At 36.0% G+C, this 17,141-nt stretch overlaps 1 protein-coding gene across 1 annotated transcript; it reads left to right on the top strand.

Moving 5' to 3' along the window:
* The first annotated feature begins 7,354 nt into the window (after positions 1-7,354).
* Positions 7,355-8,323, top strand: LOC140448623 (gamma-secretase subunit Aph-1-like). The gene has a single exon (XM_072541720.1). The coding sequence runs from the start codon at positions 7,472-7,474 to the stop codon at positions 8,198-8,200; it is 729 nt and encodes a 242-aa protein (XP_072397821.1). The 5' UTR covers positions 7,355-7,471; the 3' UTR covers positions 8,201-8,323.
* Positions 8,324-17,141: the final 8,818 nt, after the last annotated feature.

The raw sequence follows: 17,141 nt of genomic DNA, 5'->3' as shown, positions 1-17,141 counted from the left end.
AACAAACCAAAAAACATCAAGTTGTCTTCTAATTCAAACATACAAACGCTTACTAATAAACTAAATAGCTTCCTAAAAAGTCAAAATTATGAAAATTATTGGTTCCTACAGCCCCCGCTGCTTCTCGCATTTCGACCGCCATCGTTTTCTGTCTTCATCATCCATTCGTCTTCTTTGATGGCTCCATCTCCCATTATGTGCCGTACATTTTCTTCCCAGGCAACTGAAGGCCTTTCCCTTCTTCTTCTTTGTTTTGGTATGTATGTAATTTAAAGCTTTCTTTGGCCATCTATCTTCATTAATTCGCTTCACGTGACCATGTGTGACCATACCACACTAGTTGTCTCGTTTCAATTCTGCCTACACTGGAATATACAGTATTTGTCCTCCTTCTAATATCTTCATTCCTGATATGATCTTTTTTGGATACACCACACGCTTTCCTTAGAAATTCTACTCCATTTCTACTACTTCTATTCTTTTTCTATTTTTTTCGTGATCTGCCAAACTTCTGCCCCATAAGTCATAATAGGCTCTACCAAGGTTCGATAGATTGTCAATTTTGTTTCTTGTCTAATATCTTTAGACAATAGTAGAGAGTTTAGAATGCCTACTGCTTTTTTCCCTGCTGTGTTCTGTTTTGGATGTCTCTTTTGGTAGTGCCTTCTTTAGATATTATAGATCAGAGATATTTATATTCATTTCATGTTTTTATGTTTCCAATTTCTAACTTTGGATCGTCTTGATCATCTCCTATTTTAAGATACTCTGTCTTTGACATATTCATATTGAGGCCCCATTTTTTATATTTTTTCTTTAGTTTTCTAAACATGTAGTCCATCTTCCATATTATTCGCTACGACTACCTGATCATCTGCGAAAAATAAAGTTGTTAGACATTTACCACCGCCTATTCCCATTCCGGATACTCGTTTCCTCTACTACTCTAGCTATAATTGAATATATATTTTAAATAAGGTCGGAGATAGACAATATCCTTGTTTAAGCCCCTTTGTTATTGGAAATGATTCAGAAATAAAGTTTCCTTCTTTACCGACACTTCTTGCATTTTTGTATACATTGGCGATAACATCCACATACCCTCTACTGAGACCCAGTTTCGTTAATGTTTGAAACAGTTTTTTCAAAGGTACCGTATCGTATGCCTTCTCTAAATCTACAAAAAAATATGTGGAGCCTTCCGTTTTTCGATTACCTGCTGCAGAACGAATATACATCAGTGCACGATCTTCCCGCACGAAATCCATTTTGTTCTTCTATGTCTTCGTATTCTGATTCTATTCTTTCTTTTATTATTCGACCGCACAACCTCCCCACTGAGCTGGTAACAGTTATTCCCCTATGATTAGAGCATTTGAGTGTATCCCCTTTCTTGAATATTAAGCTGATGTATCCAACATTCTAATCATCAGGGATATTTTGTCCTTTTAAGCATTTGTTAAATAGTTGAACCAACATTTCATGTAATATTTTTGGTCCATACTTTACTAACTCAATTGGGATGTCTCCAGGTTCTGGATGTGACTAGGAGTATCCGTATACAACATGTAAACTTTTTCAGTTTTATTAAAATCTATAAAAATATAATAAAATAATAAAATTATTTTATTTAATTTTAAAAGTATTTAAATTTTAAAATTACAGAAACCAGTATAATAGAGTAAGATCCCAGAGCGATCAGACATAACTTATTTTCACACAGATGAAACCTTAGAGCCTCAGTAGCGTATCGCGTGCTTTGAATACCTGCGTATTTATGAAACTTGCTGAGTGACACCTGGGCAGGTACCAGGTGAGAAAGGTAACTAAAAATAAGAACTATTTAACTTAAATTTACATAACTGATTTTTATACATATTTTGTAGAATATTATTTTGAAAATACTGTAATAAGTGTCAGACACCTGTCATGGACCAGAACTTTTGTCAGACGCTTTAAAGCTCCACTAAAATTAAATGAACTTTACTTACTTTTACATGTCTGATTTTTAAATATATTATTAATAGAACTATAATAAAGTTATGTTTAATCAGTCAGACAAATTAGAATGACCAAATATCACTCAAACACAAAAATTAGTTAACCAGAAGTATGAGCGCGAGAGTGCTGTGTTTGCATTTCAGAGTGAGTGAGACATTGCGATAATTATGTTACGATATACGCATAGTTTAAAAAATGATGATTCGAATGTATTTTTAAACACAGGCACCGGAAATAACCAGAGATACATTAATTTGACAAAGGTTTACGAGTATTTGGGACCATCTTTATGTAGAAGTTTGCCAGGGTTTCACGCTCTAACTGGATGTGACTTTAATTACGCCTTTTTTAAAAAGGGTAAATAAAGACCATTCAATATATTAATGAAGAAACATGAATATCAGCGAGGTTTCATGCAGTTTGGAGAATCAGAGTTGTTTACCGATGAAGCCACCCAAAAAGATATTTTCAAAATAATCCAAAAATTTATCTGCGAAATTTATAGTTTTCCTGATACGTGCAACATTAATGCTGCCCGGCTTCAATTGTTTTTAAATAATTACAGCGTATCTAATATTAACGAAGAATTCGATCGCAAAAATTTAAAAAATTTTGATGCTAGCAGTTTACCACCATGCTAAAGTGAGTTATTCCAACAATTCCGCCGTGCTAATTACATTTTTAGCATATAGAATAATGCAAATGCAAAACAACCAACCATTTTAACTCCTGAACACAATGGGTAGAGATTAGAAGAAAACCAATATCACTTTCATTGGTTTGATGGTGACCAATTACCAGCAAACGTGAGTGAATTCCTTCAAACTTCAGGTATTATACTTTGTTTTCAGGTTTAGAATTTATTATGTTTGTGATTTTCTGCTTTTTAATTCTTTGAATTATTTTTTGCAGAACAACCAGCCAGCAACAACATAACTGATAATGACGAAGATGATGACTCGGATGAGCAGCATCATGATTGGTTGAATGATGAAAATTGTAATAATTGCGACAATGAATATTATGATAATTAAAATATAGAAAAATGTTTGTTTCAATCAATCCCAGTTGAAGATTTTTTACAAAAATTATTTCTTTTTAAATTATCCTAACTAGTATCTTTTTTACAATAAAGTAAATATAATTTCTTATGAAACCAAATTGCTCCGAATTAATTAATTATCCCAAATATATTCAATACAATAATTTACTTTAATATTTATCTTAATGCTAGAGTTCATCATATTAAAATAGAGATGCAAAAATATTTAATCGGATCGAAAACAGTAAGTATTCTTAATGTATTTGAATTTTTTACTCTGAGGCTTATACGCACAGCACTCTCGCGCTCATACTTCTAGTTAACTAATTTTTGTGTTTGAGGGATGTTTGGTCATTCTATTTTGTCTGACTGATTAAACATAACTTTATTATAGTTCCATTAATAACATATTTAAAAATCAGACATGTAAAAGTAAGTAAAGTTCATTTAATTTTAATGGAGCTTTAAAGCGTCTGACAAAAGTTCTGGTCCATGACAGGTGTCTGACACTTATTACAGTATTTTCAAAATAATATTCTACAAAACATGTATAAAAATCAGTTATGTAAATTTAAGTTAAATAGCTCTTATTTTTAGTTACCTTTCTCACCTGGTACCTGCCCAGGTGTCACTCAGCAAGTTTCATAAATACGCAGGTATTCAAAGCACGCGAGACGCTACTGAGACTCTAAGGTTTCATCTGTGTGAAAATAAGTTATGTCTGATCGCTCTGGGATCTTGGACTATAAAGCTTCGCGGTAATTTACAGTACTTTTATTTGACCACTTTTTTGATTAAATAAGTAAAAAATACAGTTTGTTTTGTTTATAAAACTGAGGCATGCTTTAATATATAAAAATATGTTTAGTGTAAATCCAATAAATATTACAAAATTAATGATAACGAAACTACTAGGAAATGTATATTTAAAGTAGTTTTGTCATGTCCATAACATAATGATTCAAAATGCTAAGGTAAAACTAAACACTTAACGTGAATTTGATATATTATTATTTTGTAACTTTGGCGCTTAAAAATTGCATAGAGTATTTTCACATCTCTAGTGAGTCACCCATTTCCAAAATCAGTTAAATCCACTTGAAAAAATTTGTGGGAATAGGCCAATAACTAGTTGCGTACCTACCGTCATAGGGAACGTGATAAAGTTGTTATCAAAAAAAAATTAAAAAATAAAGCTTTTTCCTAATAAAAATTGTATAAAATTAAAGAAAAAATGTAGGCACTGTAAAATATTAAAAATTTATTATAGCTGATTTTGGAACAGTAATAGGATTTAACTACTTTTGAAACTATTATGTCATAGTATTATATTGTTGTGAGGGCAAAATTTTTGCTTTAGTTAGATTGTTACAATAATGAAGCAATTTTTACTGAAAAGTTTTATTCGTACATTTTTTTAATAGTATTTGGTGTCTATTTTTTTAATCAATAGATTCGTCCTCAGCATTCAGTTCAAAATCATCTTCTTCGTCATCTACAAAGTCGATTGGTTGTTGCAACATTTCCTCAAAAAACTTTAACTTCTGGTTGTTTTTCCAGTCTGTTCCATAATGGAGATCCAATAAACACTTTATATCTTTAATTTTCGCGTCTTTAACTGCCACACCTTCTGGTATTACCGGAACAGCTTGATTTCCGAAAACTTTTCCTCTTTTTAAAACTGACTTGGGCTCACCCGTTTCAAAGTTGTAGTTGGCCTCTCCTTTGATCATAGCTGTGTTTGGATTTCTTGTAGATCGTGTGAAAATGAATTTTTTAGCTTTTTGAAATTGGAAATGCCACTGTCCTGGAGGTTTTACCACAGCTTCTGTGACACTTTTCCAGTTACTGACACAGCAGTCTGCACCCAGCTTTATCACAGTACAGGTATTTTTAATGATATCAGTGTATTCGTCTGGATTGTTGATAACACTGAAATTTTGAAACTGTCGTTCTAAAATTCCAAAGACTCGGTCTGGCGGGATGAACGAATGTCCGACTACAGGAAAGTATAGTACCACCTTATTCACGTTACGAGGAGCATCCTTAATAAGCCAACTGATAAGCATACCAACAACAATGGTGTTTTTATTTTGTCCCCCACAACTATCAGAAAAGAGTTTGACTGTGGTGACATTTTCAAAGTTCGAGTTCTGTAATCTATGGTACAAAGCAGATGCTATTTGATTGGATCCCTTTTGATACTGGTTTTCTGTCCAAAGATAGGAGAATGTGTTGTGGCAATTTCGTGTGGCTTTGGAGTGCCCCTCACATATAACAAAGTTATAAAGATACAACTGACGCTTATAGTACGCAGCCTGATCAGGTATTTTAGGCAACACCAAGTTTTTTTGGCAGTCATAGCTGAACACAAGCTCGTTATCATTGTTCTCTCGTAAGAACATATAAAATTTCTCAGCACGAACTTTATGGACTTTCAACTCCAATTTTAAAGCTGCTCGTTTGTCACCATCCTTTTCGGTTGCTGTCTCGCATTCAAGTCGTATACATGTAGAACACTTATCAGTGTATGGGGCATCAAACCCGATATTAAAATTGGTGGAAAACACGTTTCTGAAGAAATCATACTTGCATGTTAATTTGGGAGTTGGATGTTGCTCACTGTACATATACCACATTTTTTTAATGCTCAGTTCACTCGGAAGATATTGTCTGTGTTTGTTCTTTGCTCTACAGTAGTGTTTCTGCACTGGTACAAAAGATTTAATAAAAGTTTTGATGCTTTCTTTCTTTGTGTTAAACTTTTCAACGTGGCGGGCTCCTCCACGAGTTTCAGATGGGAGTACACCTGTCTGAAGAAATTTTTGGCAAAGTAACTGCACCCGGTTTCGACTTTCTTGGAGTATTGCAAGTAATGCCGCTCGACTCACTTTAATATTTTCTGTTTTATTGTGTCTTTGCTTAGGTAAGTAGAAACTAGTGCTTACCATTCTTTTTGAGGTACGTTCTGGAATCCGGGTTCTTTTTGCAGAAAAAACCATAACATGTTGCAGAATAAATTGTGTCTTCGATTGTAGGTCCGCATCTTTGTAATATCTGCGATGGATTTTTGTTACGTCTTGCAAGGAAAGCTCTGAGCATCGATACTTGCTTTTGCTTGGATGTTTGCAGTTTGGCATTTGAGGAAATCCCTTTGGACGGTGCCTAAAAAAACAAATTTGTTACACTTTCAGTTACCTAATCGCTTTCGCTGTAGTTGACGTTATGAGAGTTTAGGAAAGATTAGCCTGAATCTAAAGGTATAAGTAAAGACGAATAATAACGGATTATAAAAGGTGTCTCGTAAATGTGCCAATAAATTTCAGGGGATAAAAGTATACCTCTAAAAAACATTAAAAATGGTTATGTTAACATACCATTCAAAATGTGTCGTTGTTGAGATACTTTTTTTGTATTGTTTGCCGATATCTCTTAAAATTTTAGTACCTACTGTAGATATGATGAAAGTTTGTATACTAGTACTACTTGATAAAACAAGCATTTTTTTCTAAATTGATCATTTCCAGAGGCGCAGATACAGAGTAAATTTTGGGTTTTTATCCCAATAACTTCTACGTCACTGTAAAATAATGAAGGTTGTTGGCATATTGACGAAACACTGTATAAATTTTTATTATAATAATTACAATTAACTTACCTAGATACTTTTGCAATGGTTTTTTTCCAAGTGGAAGGATTGCTTTTTCGTTTTTTAGCCAAAGAACCAGTTGCCTCTGCTATTACTTCAACATTATCAACGATTTCAGGATTTTCCGCTGGCCCCTCCATGATATTAAGAACTGTATCGTCCAGTAAAAGCACCTGTTATGGTTTATTTTAATGTTTTGAAAAAAAAAATAGTGTTATGCTTTTAGGTTTGTCTCAATACTACAATACAAGCGCTTCTATTTCTCACAAAAAATGTTTAACTACCTGCTTCGGTGGTCGATTTGTAACTAACAGTGGCTGTGGCACCGAACTCATGGTCATGTGGGTTTAGTATTTCTTTTAACTTGTTTTGACACCGTGACAGATTTAACTGGTTTTGAAACCGACCACCGAATACATTTAACTGCTTTTGGAACAGTCCGAACTTTTCAGCCGGTATTTTCAACGCAATGTAACTGAGTTTGGAACAGTTTGAAGATACACACATGTAAGGAGACTAACAAAGAATTCATTGAAATCATAACGTCCATTTTTTTAAATTTTGGATTTAACTGATTATGGAACTGGGCGACACTAGTAAAAGTGAGACATTACTCTGTGAGTCATTCGACTTGTGTTAGTGTTAGTATTAGTAATCGTTCGGTTGTCATCATTTTAGAATCGATATCACTTCTTTATTTTTTGTTAAAATTAACCAACAACATATTTACAGAAAATGTATTTGTGATTTGTGAAATAACAAAAGTTAATGAAAATAAAATGACCGTTGCCGAATTTTTTGGATGCACGTTTATGGCCTTCGGGCCACCCTTTGCAATGTTTATTTTTACAATTGCCCATGATCCAATAAGAATAATAATTCTTATAGCTGCAGCATTTTTCTGGTTGGTGTCTTTATTGTTATCATCAATTATTTGGTCTGCGATACCATTAAAAACGCATCTTGAATTTGCTATATTTTACACTGTTTTGTTCCAAGAAGCTTTTAGATTTGCAATTTACAAAATATTGAGAAAAGCTGAAAATGACTTAAAGAAAATTACTGACAATAGTACAACTTTAATTGAAAATAAACACATATTAGCTTATGTAAGCGGCTTAGGATTTGGAATTATGAGTGGTGCCTTTTCCTTAGTTAATGTTTTAGCGGATGCAGTTGGACCAGGAACAATGGGGTTAAAGGCTGGAAAGGAAACATTCTTTATAACTAGTTCATTAATTGGTTTATGTTTTATTTTACTGCATACATTTTGGAGTGTAATATTCTTTCATGCATGTGATAATAGGAACTATTTACATTTGGGATATGTCATAATTTCACATTTAGTTGCCTCTTATCTAACATTATTAAATAGTCACTATGAATATTGGGGATCAATTACAACTTTATATGTAATACTCACATTTACAGGATGTGCAGCATTTAAAGTTGCAGGTGGGATAATTGCTTCATTAGTAAATGGGCTTAATTTTAAGGCTATTGTTTAGAAAAATATGTTATTAATAAATATTTCAACTACTAATGTATTTATTACATTTTATTTCCGACTTACTGTATTATATTTATTTATATTTGTATTAATATAGAAATAAACAAATAATCAAAACTTTTGATTTGTTTATTTTATTTAATCGCCTTAAATTGTGTTAGTTGTAAAAACACATTGTTTTACAATCTCTATGTTCATAATACTATACAATTATGAATATTCAATATTTATAGAACATTTTGGTATACATATTGAAAACCATCCTCAAAATAAATAATTTACCTCTATGCTATTGTTTTTAACAAGTTGTTGAGTCAATATTATGTAAAACTTGGAGATTTTATTAAACATAAACTAAACCCAAATCATATACGCTGTTGAACAAGCTTTAAAACTAAAATGGAGATGAGGTGAACTTATTCAATATAATAAAATAAATATCAAATGGTATGCAATTGAGAGTGATGATATTGTTGTGAATTTATTAATTGTTAAGTCTTTAATTTATAATGTCTTGTTCTTATCTTAATTCATTAAAAAGCACAATGACTGATATTTATTTATTTTCACTAAACATACATAATTTATTAAAAAGCGAACGTAACATTTTATCGCGAGCGCGTCGTCCGAATTAACTGCCCTCCATATAAAAATGTTGTATTTATATACGAAATCCTGATATACTAGAACAGCATCGAAAGATCGAGAAGCTTGGCCGGCTCATTCACCATAATTTTGGTTCTAGACTTCCACCGAAATTTCTACAATAAAACAGAATAATTAGTCATAAAAGTTAGGCCAGTATATTTATCGTAACATTGCCCCCCTCTTAAAAGATGGTTCCTCCTGGAACCTTGTCGGGACTGGAACCGGAACTGTATGCTGGTATCGGCAACTGGACCCTCTTTTACAACTTCCAGTTGTATAAAAATGACAAGGGACGGTTTTCTCTCCGCACCAGTAACTATGCGGATTGCAACAGACTAACACCTGGACTTCGGTGTCTTTAAAGATCTCCTCCACCATATTTCGGATAACCCTCCAATCTAATTGGCGGCACTCCAACTTTGGCATGGCTAACTTTTGCACGTCGGACTCTAGTACGTGCTCTCTCAATTGAAGTAAGGCTTCCCATACATCTCGGTAGGTAGGTTGGTCACGGGCAGTGTCTTTTGTTACCAGGTAGAAAAGGTAACGTGATGCATCTTGGAGTTTCAAGGTTTTACCGGGAGCTGGCACCTGGCATTGAAGTTCTGCAACTCGACCAAACTTCCTTCGAAAGACGGATGCCAACCCTGGTGCGTCTTTGATACTGGCCGGGATGGTAAGGGCCAGCGAGTAGTCATCGGGGAGCGCGAGTAGATCTTGCTTTTCTTCAGTGGTAACACCATGTCTTGCTTTACCGGTACCTCCATAGGCACCCATGAATTCCTCAAACGTGAGGTCAAACACATCTTGGACTTGGTTTACTTCCACTTCTTCATCTACGTCGTGGTCACCTTCGAAAGATGCCAACCGGTTATGGTGTACTATCATCGGCTTTCCCCTCGGAATCTTGCTTATTCGGTAGATGACATCGTTGATCTTCTCCATGATGAGGTATGGACCTTCCCAAAACTGCTGCAGTTTGGGAGAACAACCTATTCGCTTCTTGGGATTATACAGCCATACTTTGTCGTTCTTCTTAAAGCAACCCTTTTCGGCTTGTGTATCGTACCGTTTCTTCATTCGGTCGCTAGCGATCTGAAGGTGGGAACGGACCAACTCATGTACATCGTCCATTCTTCTTCGTAATTCGATCACATAATCTTCACCTGCTACATCTTCTCCAGGTCGACACCCAAATTCTAGATCACAAGGTAGTCGCATTTCGCGTCCGAATAGGACTTTGGCTGGTGTCTGGCCTGTTGATTCGTTAACAGCAGATCTGTAGGCCATTGTGAAGAACGGAAGGTATTGGTCCCAGTCTCGCTGATGATCGGACACCATCTTTGTCAAATACTTGCCAACTGTCCTATTCATTCGTTCTACCATACCATCCGATTGCGGATGATACGCGGTAGTTCTTGTTTTCTTCATGCCTAGTCTATCACATATTCCTTGGAATAGATCACTTTCGAAGTTCCTGCCTTGATCACTATGGATCTCCAAAGGCACTCCAAATCGGCTGATATATTCTTGGATCAACTTATCTGCAACGGTGGCGGCCTTCTGGTCTGGAAGTGCGTAAATCTCGACCCACTTAGTGAAGTAATCCATTACTACCAACATGTACTTGCCCCCATTTTCACTTTCTGGAAATGGCCCTGCAATGTCCAAAGCTATTCTTTCAAACGGGCTTCCAACATTATATTGTCTCATAGGAGCTCTCCTTTTCCGGTGAGGCCCGTTACTCGTAGCACAAATAGTACATTTCTTACACCAGTCTTTTACGTCGTCGGAACTGTTCATCCAATAAAACCGTTCCCGAATTCGCTGAAGGGTTTTCCTTACACCAAAATGCCCTCCCGATGGACTGTCGTGTAACTGACGAAGTACTTCGGCTATTCTGCTCTTTGGGATCACCAACTGTCTTCTCTTCTCTGAACCGTCATCATTTTCCAGGACTCGTTTAAGCAAGCCATCTTCGATGATAAATGAGTCCCACTGGGCCCAATACGTCTTAACTACTGAGCATAGGTTTGATATTTCCTGCCAAGGTGGTCGACGGTTTTCCTCTTTCCATTTTCGGATTTTCTGTATAACTGGATCTCTCTCTTGTTCTTCCCTTATCTTAGTAGGCGTCCAGTCGTCGTTGACAATCGTCGTTCTTAGCACTGCTGCTTCCTTGGATTCCGTTTTGTTGCAGTGGGGACACTCTGCTGGGCATGGCCTTCTGGAAAGAGAATCAGCGTTTCTGTGGCTAACTCCGGCTCGGTGCTCAATCTTAAAATCGTATTCTTGGAGTCGTTCGATCCACCTGGCTATCTGACCCTCTGGATTCTTAAACTGCATCAACCACTTAAGGGCGGCATGGTCGGTTCGGATTAGAAACTTTCTGCCATAGAGGTATTGATAGAAGTGCTCTACTGATTTAACTACTGCTAGAAGTTCTCTCCTCGTGACGCAATAATTCCGCTCAGGTTTTGAAAGAACTTTACTAAAATATCCGAGGACTCGTTCCTGTCCTCCTTGAATCTGAGACAGCACTCCTCCAATTCCCACATTACTTGCATCTGTATCTAAGATGAACTCTCCTTCTGGCAGTGGATACCCTAAAATTGGTGCTGTTATTAAATGCTTTTTTCAAGGTCTCAAAGGCATTTTGGCAGTCTGTATCCCAGCGGTAATCTCTTGCTTCCTCCGTAAGTCGCGTTAATGGCTTAGCGATATCTGCAAACTTCTTAATAAACCTCCGGTAGTAAGTACATAGTCCAAGAAAACTTCTCACTTGATGTTTGTCAGTTGGTTTTGGCCATTCCTTAATGGAATCGATTTTTCCTTTATCCACGGCCACTCCTTCTTTACTGACTATATGACCCAGATAATTGACTTTACCTTGAAATAGCTGGCACTTCTTGGGGTTTAACATCAATTGGGCAGCTTTAAGTCGATTAAAAACGTTTTCTAAATTCCTCAAATGATCTTCGAATGTCTCCCCCAAGACGATTATGTCATCTAAATAAACCAGGCATGTTTTCCAAGATAACCCTCTCAACACATTTTCCATAAGCCTCTCAAATGTCGCAGGAGCATTACAAAGTCCAAATGGCATAACGTTGAATTGCCACAATCCAGATCCTGTGGTGAAGGCTGTCTTTTCTTTATCGACTGGGTCCATTTCTACCTGCCAGTATCCAGACTTCAAATCTAAAGTAGAAAACAATTTACTTCCAGCCAATGTGTCCAATGTGTCATCGATCCGAGGCAGAGGATAACTATCTTTCTTGGTAACGTTGTTCAGCAAACGGTAATCCACACAGAACCTCGTCGTTCCGTCTTTCTTCTTAACCAGGACCACCGGAGAGACCCATGGACTCGTAGAAGGTTCTATCACCCCGTCTTTCTTCATTTCCTGAACAATCGTTTCAGCTTCCTCTCTCTTCGCCTGTGGTAATCGTCGAGCTGTTTGACGAATTGGCTTAGCATTACCAGTATCAATTTTATGCTTAACAACGGTAGTTCTTCCCGTCTTTCCTCCTTTCGGTACGAAAATATCACGATACTGCCGCAGAAATTCCCTTAATTTCCTTTTCTCCATCTGATTTAGAGACTGTCCTGCAACTGCAACCATTTGGTCGAATTTGTCGTTGGAATTATCAGATGTTGTCGCCTGACGGATTATGGATGTCACAGGTACACAAGTTCCTACTTTTGTCTCTTTCTTTATGGTCACTGGGTAGTCGTTGACATTGATAAGTCTCACAGGAATTTCTTTAGCCGAAGTCACCAATTCCTTTCCAATTATGATTCCACGGCCAACCTCATCGTCGTGGTTCCAAGGCTCCATCATAACAGGTCTCCCTTCGTCTACAATTCCCTGTAGTCGCGCTACTATGATCGTTTCGCTTCTCGCAGGCACGACTGTATCTTCTGTAATGGCTGCTTGCACAGTGTTGTCATTATGTGGATGGAGAAATACCTCCTCGTTGCCAACTTTGATTACCTTATTCTTAAAATCCAATTGGAATCCATGCATATTCATTACGTCCATTCCTAATATAACATCCTCTTCGATGTCAGCAACTATAACAGTATGGACAAACTTTTCTGCCCCAATTCCCAATTGTACCTGGATTTCTCCATGAATGTTGGCATTTTCACCTGTAGCGGTCCGAAGTCGTAACCTCGTTGGTAACAGTTTCTTTCGGCTGTTTATAACTGTCGGGCGTATAATGGTTCTGGTCGCTCCGGTATCCACCAACAACGTATGCTTTTTACCATTTATGTCTCCATCTACATATACACTATCTTCACGACATTTCAAAGAAGCTATTAGTATAAGAGGGTCTTTGGAAGAGTTCCGGGTCGAAGCTGCCCCCCTAAGGTTGACTCGTTCTGGTTTTCCTGATGGTGAGTTTCTTGATTTTATGGTCTTCTTTTTCTTGCATGTCATGCTTTTCATCAAATTAAAGAGCTGGTCAAGTTTATCTTCGTCTCCTTCCTCTTTTACAGTCCTAACTTTACTGTACCCGCCAGAGGCCTGCGTAGCTGACTCGTATTCGAGGGCGGCGGATAGGACATCAACCAGCGTCTTGTGACGAGCTAATCGCAGTGTTCTCTGCATTTCATGATCACGAAGACCATCAATAAACGTTTGAACGGCCAATTTTTCCATCATGTCTTCGGGAGCTGTTGGATAAGCATATCGTACTAATCTGGCAATATCTACCTCATATTCTTGAAGAGCCTCATCTTTCTTCTGTCTACGATTTTTAAGCTGTGACTGATATACATGCTCCAAATGTTCGTGGCCATATCGCATATTTAACCTCTTCTTCAGTTGTTCGAAATCATCGGTCTCCTCTACGGCTATGGTCTGAAGCACATCTAAGGCATCTCCTCGAAGAGCGATAGTCAGGTTTACAGCCTTTTCTTTTTCAGACCATCCATTTGCTCTTGCGGCTGATTCGAACTGTTTCATGTAGTTGTTCCATGATGATTTTCCGTCGAAAGTTGGGACTTTAACATGAATAGAACCTCCACTTCCTTCAAATTTCGGCCGTGTCTCCAACTTAAATTTCGTCTCGTCTTCTTTTATCTCCACTGTAATCGGATTGTTACCTCTCTCTGCTGTCCCTGTTTCTTCCATCTTCCTTTCCATCTCTTTAATCTTTTCTTCGAAGGCCAACTTATCGGCAGCAACTTGGTTTTTTAACGAAGATATTCTATCGTCCAGGGCAGACATCTCAGAAGTGACTTTAGAGATTTCCGAAGAGATGTTAGCAGAGACTTTGCTTTCCAGAGAAGAAATCTCGTTAGAAACTTTGCTTTCTAAAGAAGCGATGTCGCCGGATACTTTGTTCTCCAATTTCGAAATCGACGAGATGACAGCATCATGTTTGTCTTCAAATATATAAGTCTCTGGGTCTAGTCCTTCTTCTAGCAAAGCGTTCTTTAGTCGTTGGACTAACTCAGCCTTTTTTCCGGTGGAAGATAATTCTCTGTCTTCAAGATGTCTTCTTAAATTAGTCACTGTCAGCTCATAAATCGTAGCCATTTTCACAATTTATTTTATACACTTGTATTATTATTATAAGTCTAATTTATGTTCGATCTCACTCTGACACCATTTGTTGTGAATTTATTAATTGTTAAGTCTTTAATTTATAATGTCTTGTTCTTATCTTAATTCATTAAAAAGCACAATGACTGATATTTATTTATTTTCACTAAACATACATAATTTATTAAAAAGCGAACGTAACATTTTATCGCGAGCGCGTCGTCCGAATTAACTGCCCTCCATATAAAAATGTTGTATTTATATACGAAATCCTGATATACTAGAACAGCATCGAAAGATCGAGAAGCTTGGCCGGCTCATTCACCATAATTTTGGTTCTAGACTTCCACCGAAATTTCTACAATAAAACAGAATAATTAGTCATAAAAGTTAGGCCAGTATATTTATCGTAACAATATTAAGCGAATTGCAGGTTCAATGTGAATAAGATAGGAATAAATGGTTAATATTGAGAGACATCTATATTTAAAAAAAAGTAACATAACAGGCTATAGATAGGTGAAAACTTTATTTAAGAATAAAATTTCTATTGGAGTGCATATAATTTTTTATCCATATTTGGAACAGATCTTGAATTACATATTAGTTGCAGACTTTTTACTATTTATTACTAATAGTTCTTTCAGCTTTTATTCACTATATATGGCTGCTACACAAACAGCCTAATGCTTAAACAAATTTTACTATAATACATATTGAAAACCCAGAAAAAATATATTTTGGATAAAAAATAATACTTTGTAACTGTTTAGTTAAATTTGTAGATTAGCAATTATTATTGTATTATATCGTACAAATTCATTTAAATATAAAGAATTTAATATTACATTTTTAATTTATTAATGATCAATTCGCATCTGGTATATTAGGTGACATACCAGCTAAAATTCTCAAAATTGGAGGACACACACTGATAGGTAGTTTTCATAAAGTAATAATAGATGCAATTATATACTCAATCTACAAGAAGGAATACAAACTCAGCTACAAAAACTACAGAGGCATATCCTTACTCTGTGTGAGATGTAATAGGAAAATACCAGGCAGATTCAGACCAGGATGGTCTAATATTGACCAGATATTCATGATATAGAAATCCACCAAATCTTTGTAGATTTTCCAAGAAACTTCCATTCCAATACAGAGATGGACTATGTTTGGTATATTTATGGAATATGTTATCAACAAAAAGTCTATAAACCCAAAAAATATATTGTTTAATAAGTCTAAACATATGGTGATGTACGCAGATGATATAAACTTGATAGACTGAACCATAAGAGATATCACAGAACTGTGTGTGGAGCTTGGAGAGTTTACGAAAGAAATAGGGCTGTGAACGTAGATAAAACTAAAGCCCTAATACAAGCAAAGAAACAATGAAACTTGTAAAATTTGTCAATAGACGACACAAATATTGAAGTTGTAAAACAGCTCACATACATGTGCCACAATGGTATATATAAAATAAGGTTCAACCACGAGTTATATCAATATTATAAAGAACCCTCTATAGCAAATTATGCAAGAATATAAATATTGCGCTGGACAGGTAATCTTAACAAATAAGAATGGTTAATATCAGAACACCTAGTAGAACGCTTAGTGGAACTATGGTGCGATGTCGGCCAGTAAGAAGACCAAGGAAGAGGTGGATAGACGAAGTAAGAACCGATGCGATGCTAAAGTGATATTGAGGGTGGTTAACTGGAGGAGAGCAGCCAAGGAAAGGTATACTTAAAGGCAGATGCTGGGGAGGTCATGTCATGCTTTGGGCGTAGCGTAATTGACAAAAGTGAGGTATATTAGTTGACAAGGGGGAGTGAGTAATATGGATCAAGGTATTTGAAGGTGAATTTTCGTCTTCCACTCTACCATTATATGCTTCAAAAAAGTCACTAGATTATCATCAACTTTTTATATTTTCAATATATCTATAAGCTATTCATGCGGCACTGAATCAAAGGCCTTCTTGTAGTCAATGAGGGCAGTAAAAAGGTTCCTTTTTTTGGTGTATGCTTGGTTGGAAATGTTACTATTATCCAGATTTAGCCATACGGCTCACACTCCCTCTAAGGGGAAAATTCACTCATCCCAGATACCTACGGTATCAAAAGGATTGAGGTGACCATGTTATTGTTATTTATGGAGATCAACACTACCCGGGAAAAATAAGAGAAGCAGAAGAAAATAAGGCGTTTGTTAGTGTTATGGTAAACATCAACTTTTCGTGGAAATGGCCAAATAAGGAGGATGCAATATGGTATGATCATACTGATATTGTGGAGAAGATCAACGAACCAGCAAGTTTAAATAATCGTAGAATGTACAGAGTTCCAGAAATAATAAAGTTTTCCTGTTTTAATTAGATATTTAATTACATAAGTTTTTGGGTATTACAATAATTACAGGTATTGGGTATTTTTTTGGATTCTGCAAAATTTGTAATGCCGGGTATTGGGGACAAAAATTTTTTTAGGCAGGATTTATTTAAATCAAATCTCCTTTCACATGTACAATTAGTAATAGACTTAATCATACATTTTGCTTAATAGAACAAAAAAATCTGAGTAAAATTAACGTTTTAATATCAGAAAATGCATCTTTCTGACCTTAGAGTGTCAGGTACTGGCCTCTACCTTATTAGGTAGCAATGTATTTTTTTTGTTTTTGATTTTTCCAAGTTTCTTTTATTTCGTAGATAACTTCAAGT

Source organism: Diabrotica undecimpunctata, chromosome 8 (genome assembly GCF_040954645.1).
Source record: "Diabrotica undecimpunctata isolate CICGRU chromosome 8, icDiaUnde3, whole genome shotgun sequence".
NCBI lineage: Eukaryota > Metazoa > Arthropoda > Insecta > Coleoptera > Chrysomelidae > Diabrotica > Diabrotica undecimpunctata.
Note: the sequence above shows the minus strand (reverse complement) of the source record. Positions and strands in the feature narration are given on the sequence as shown.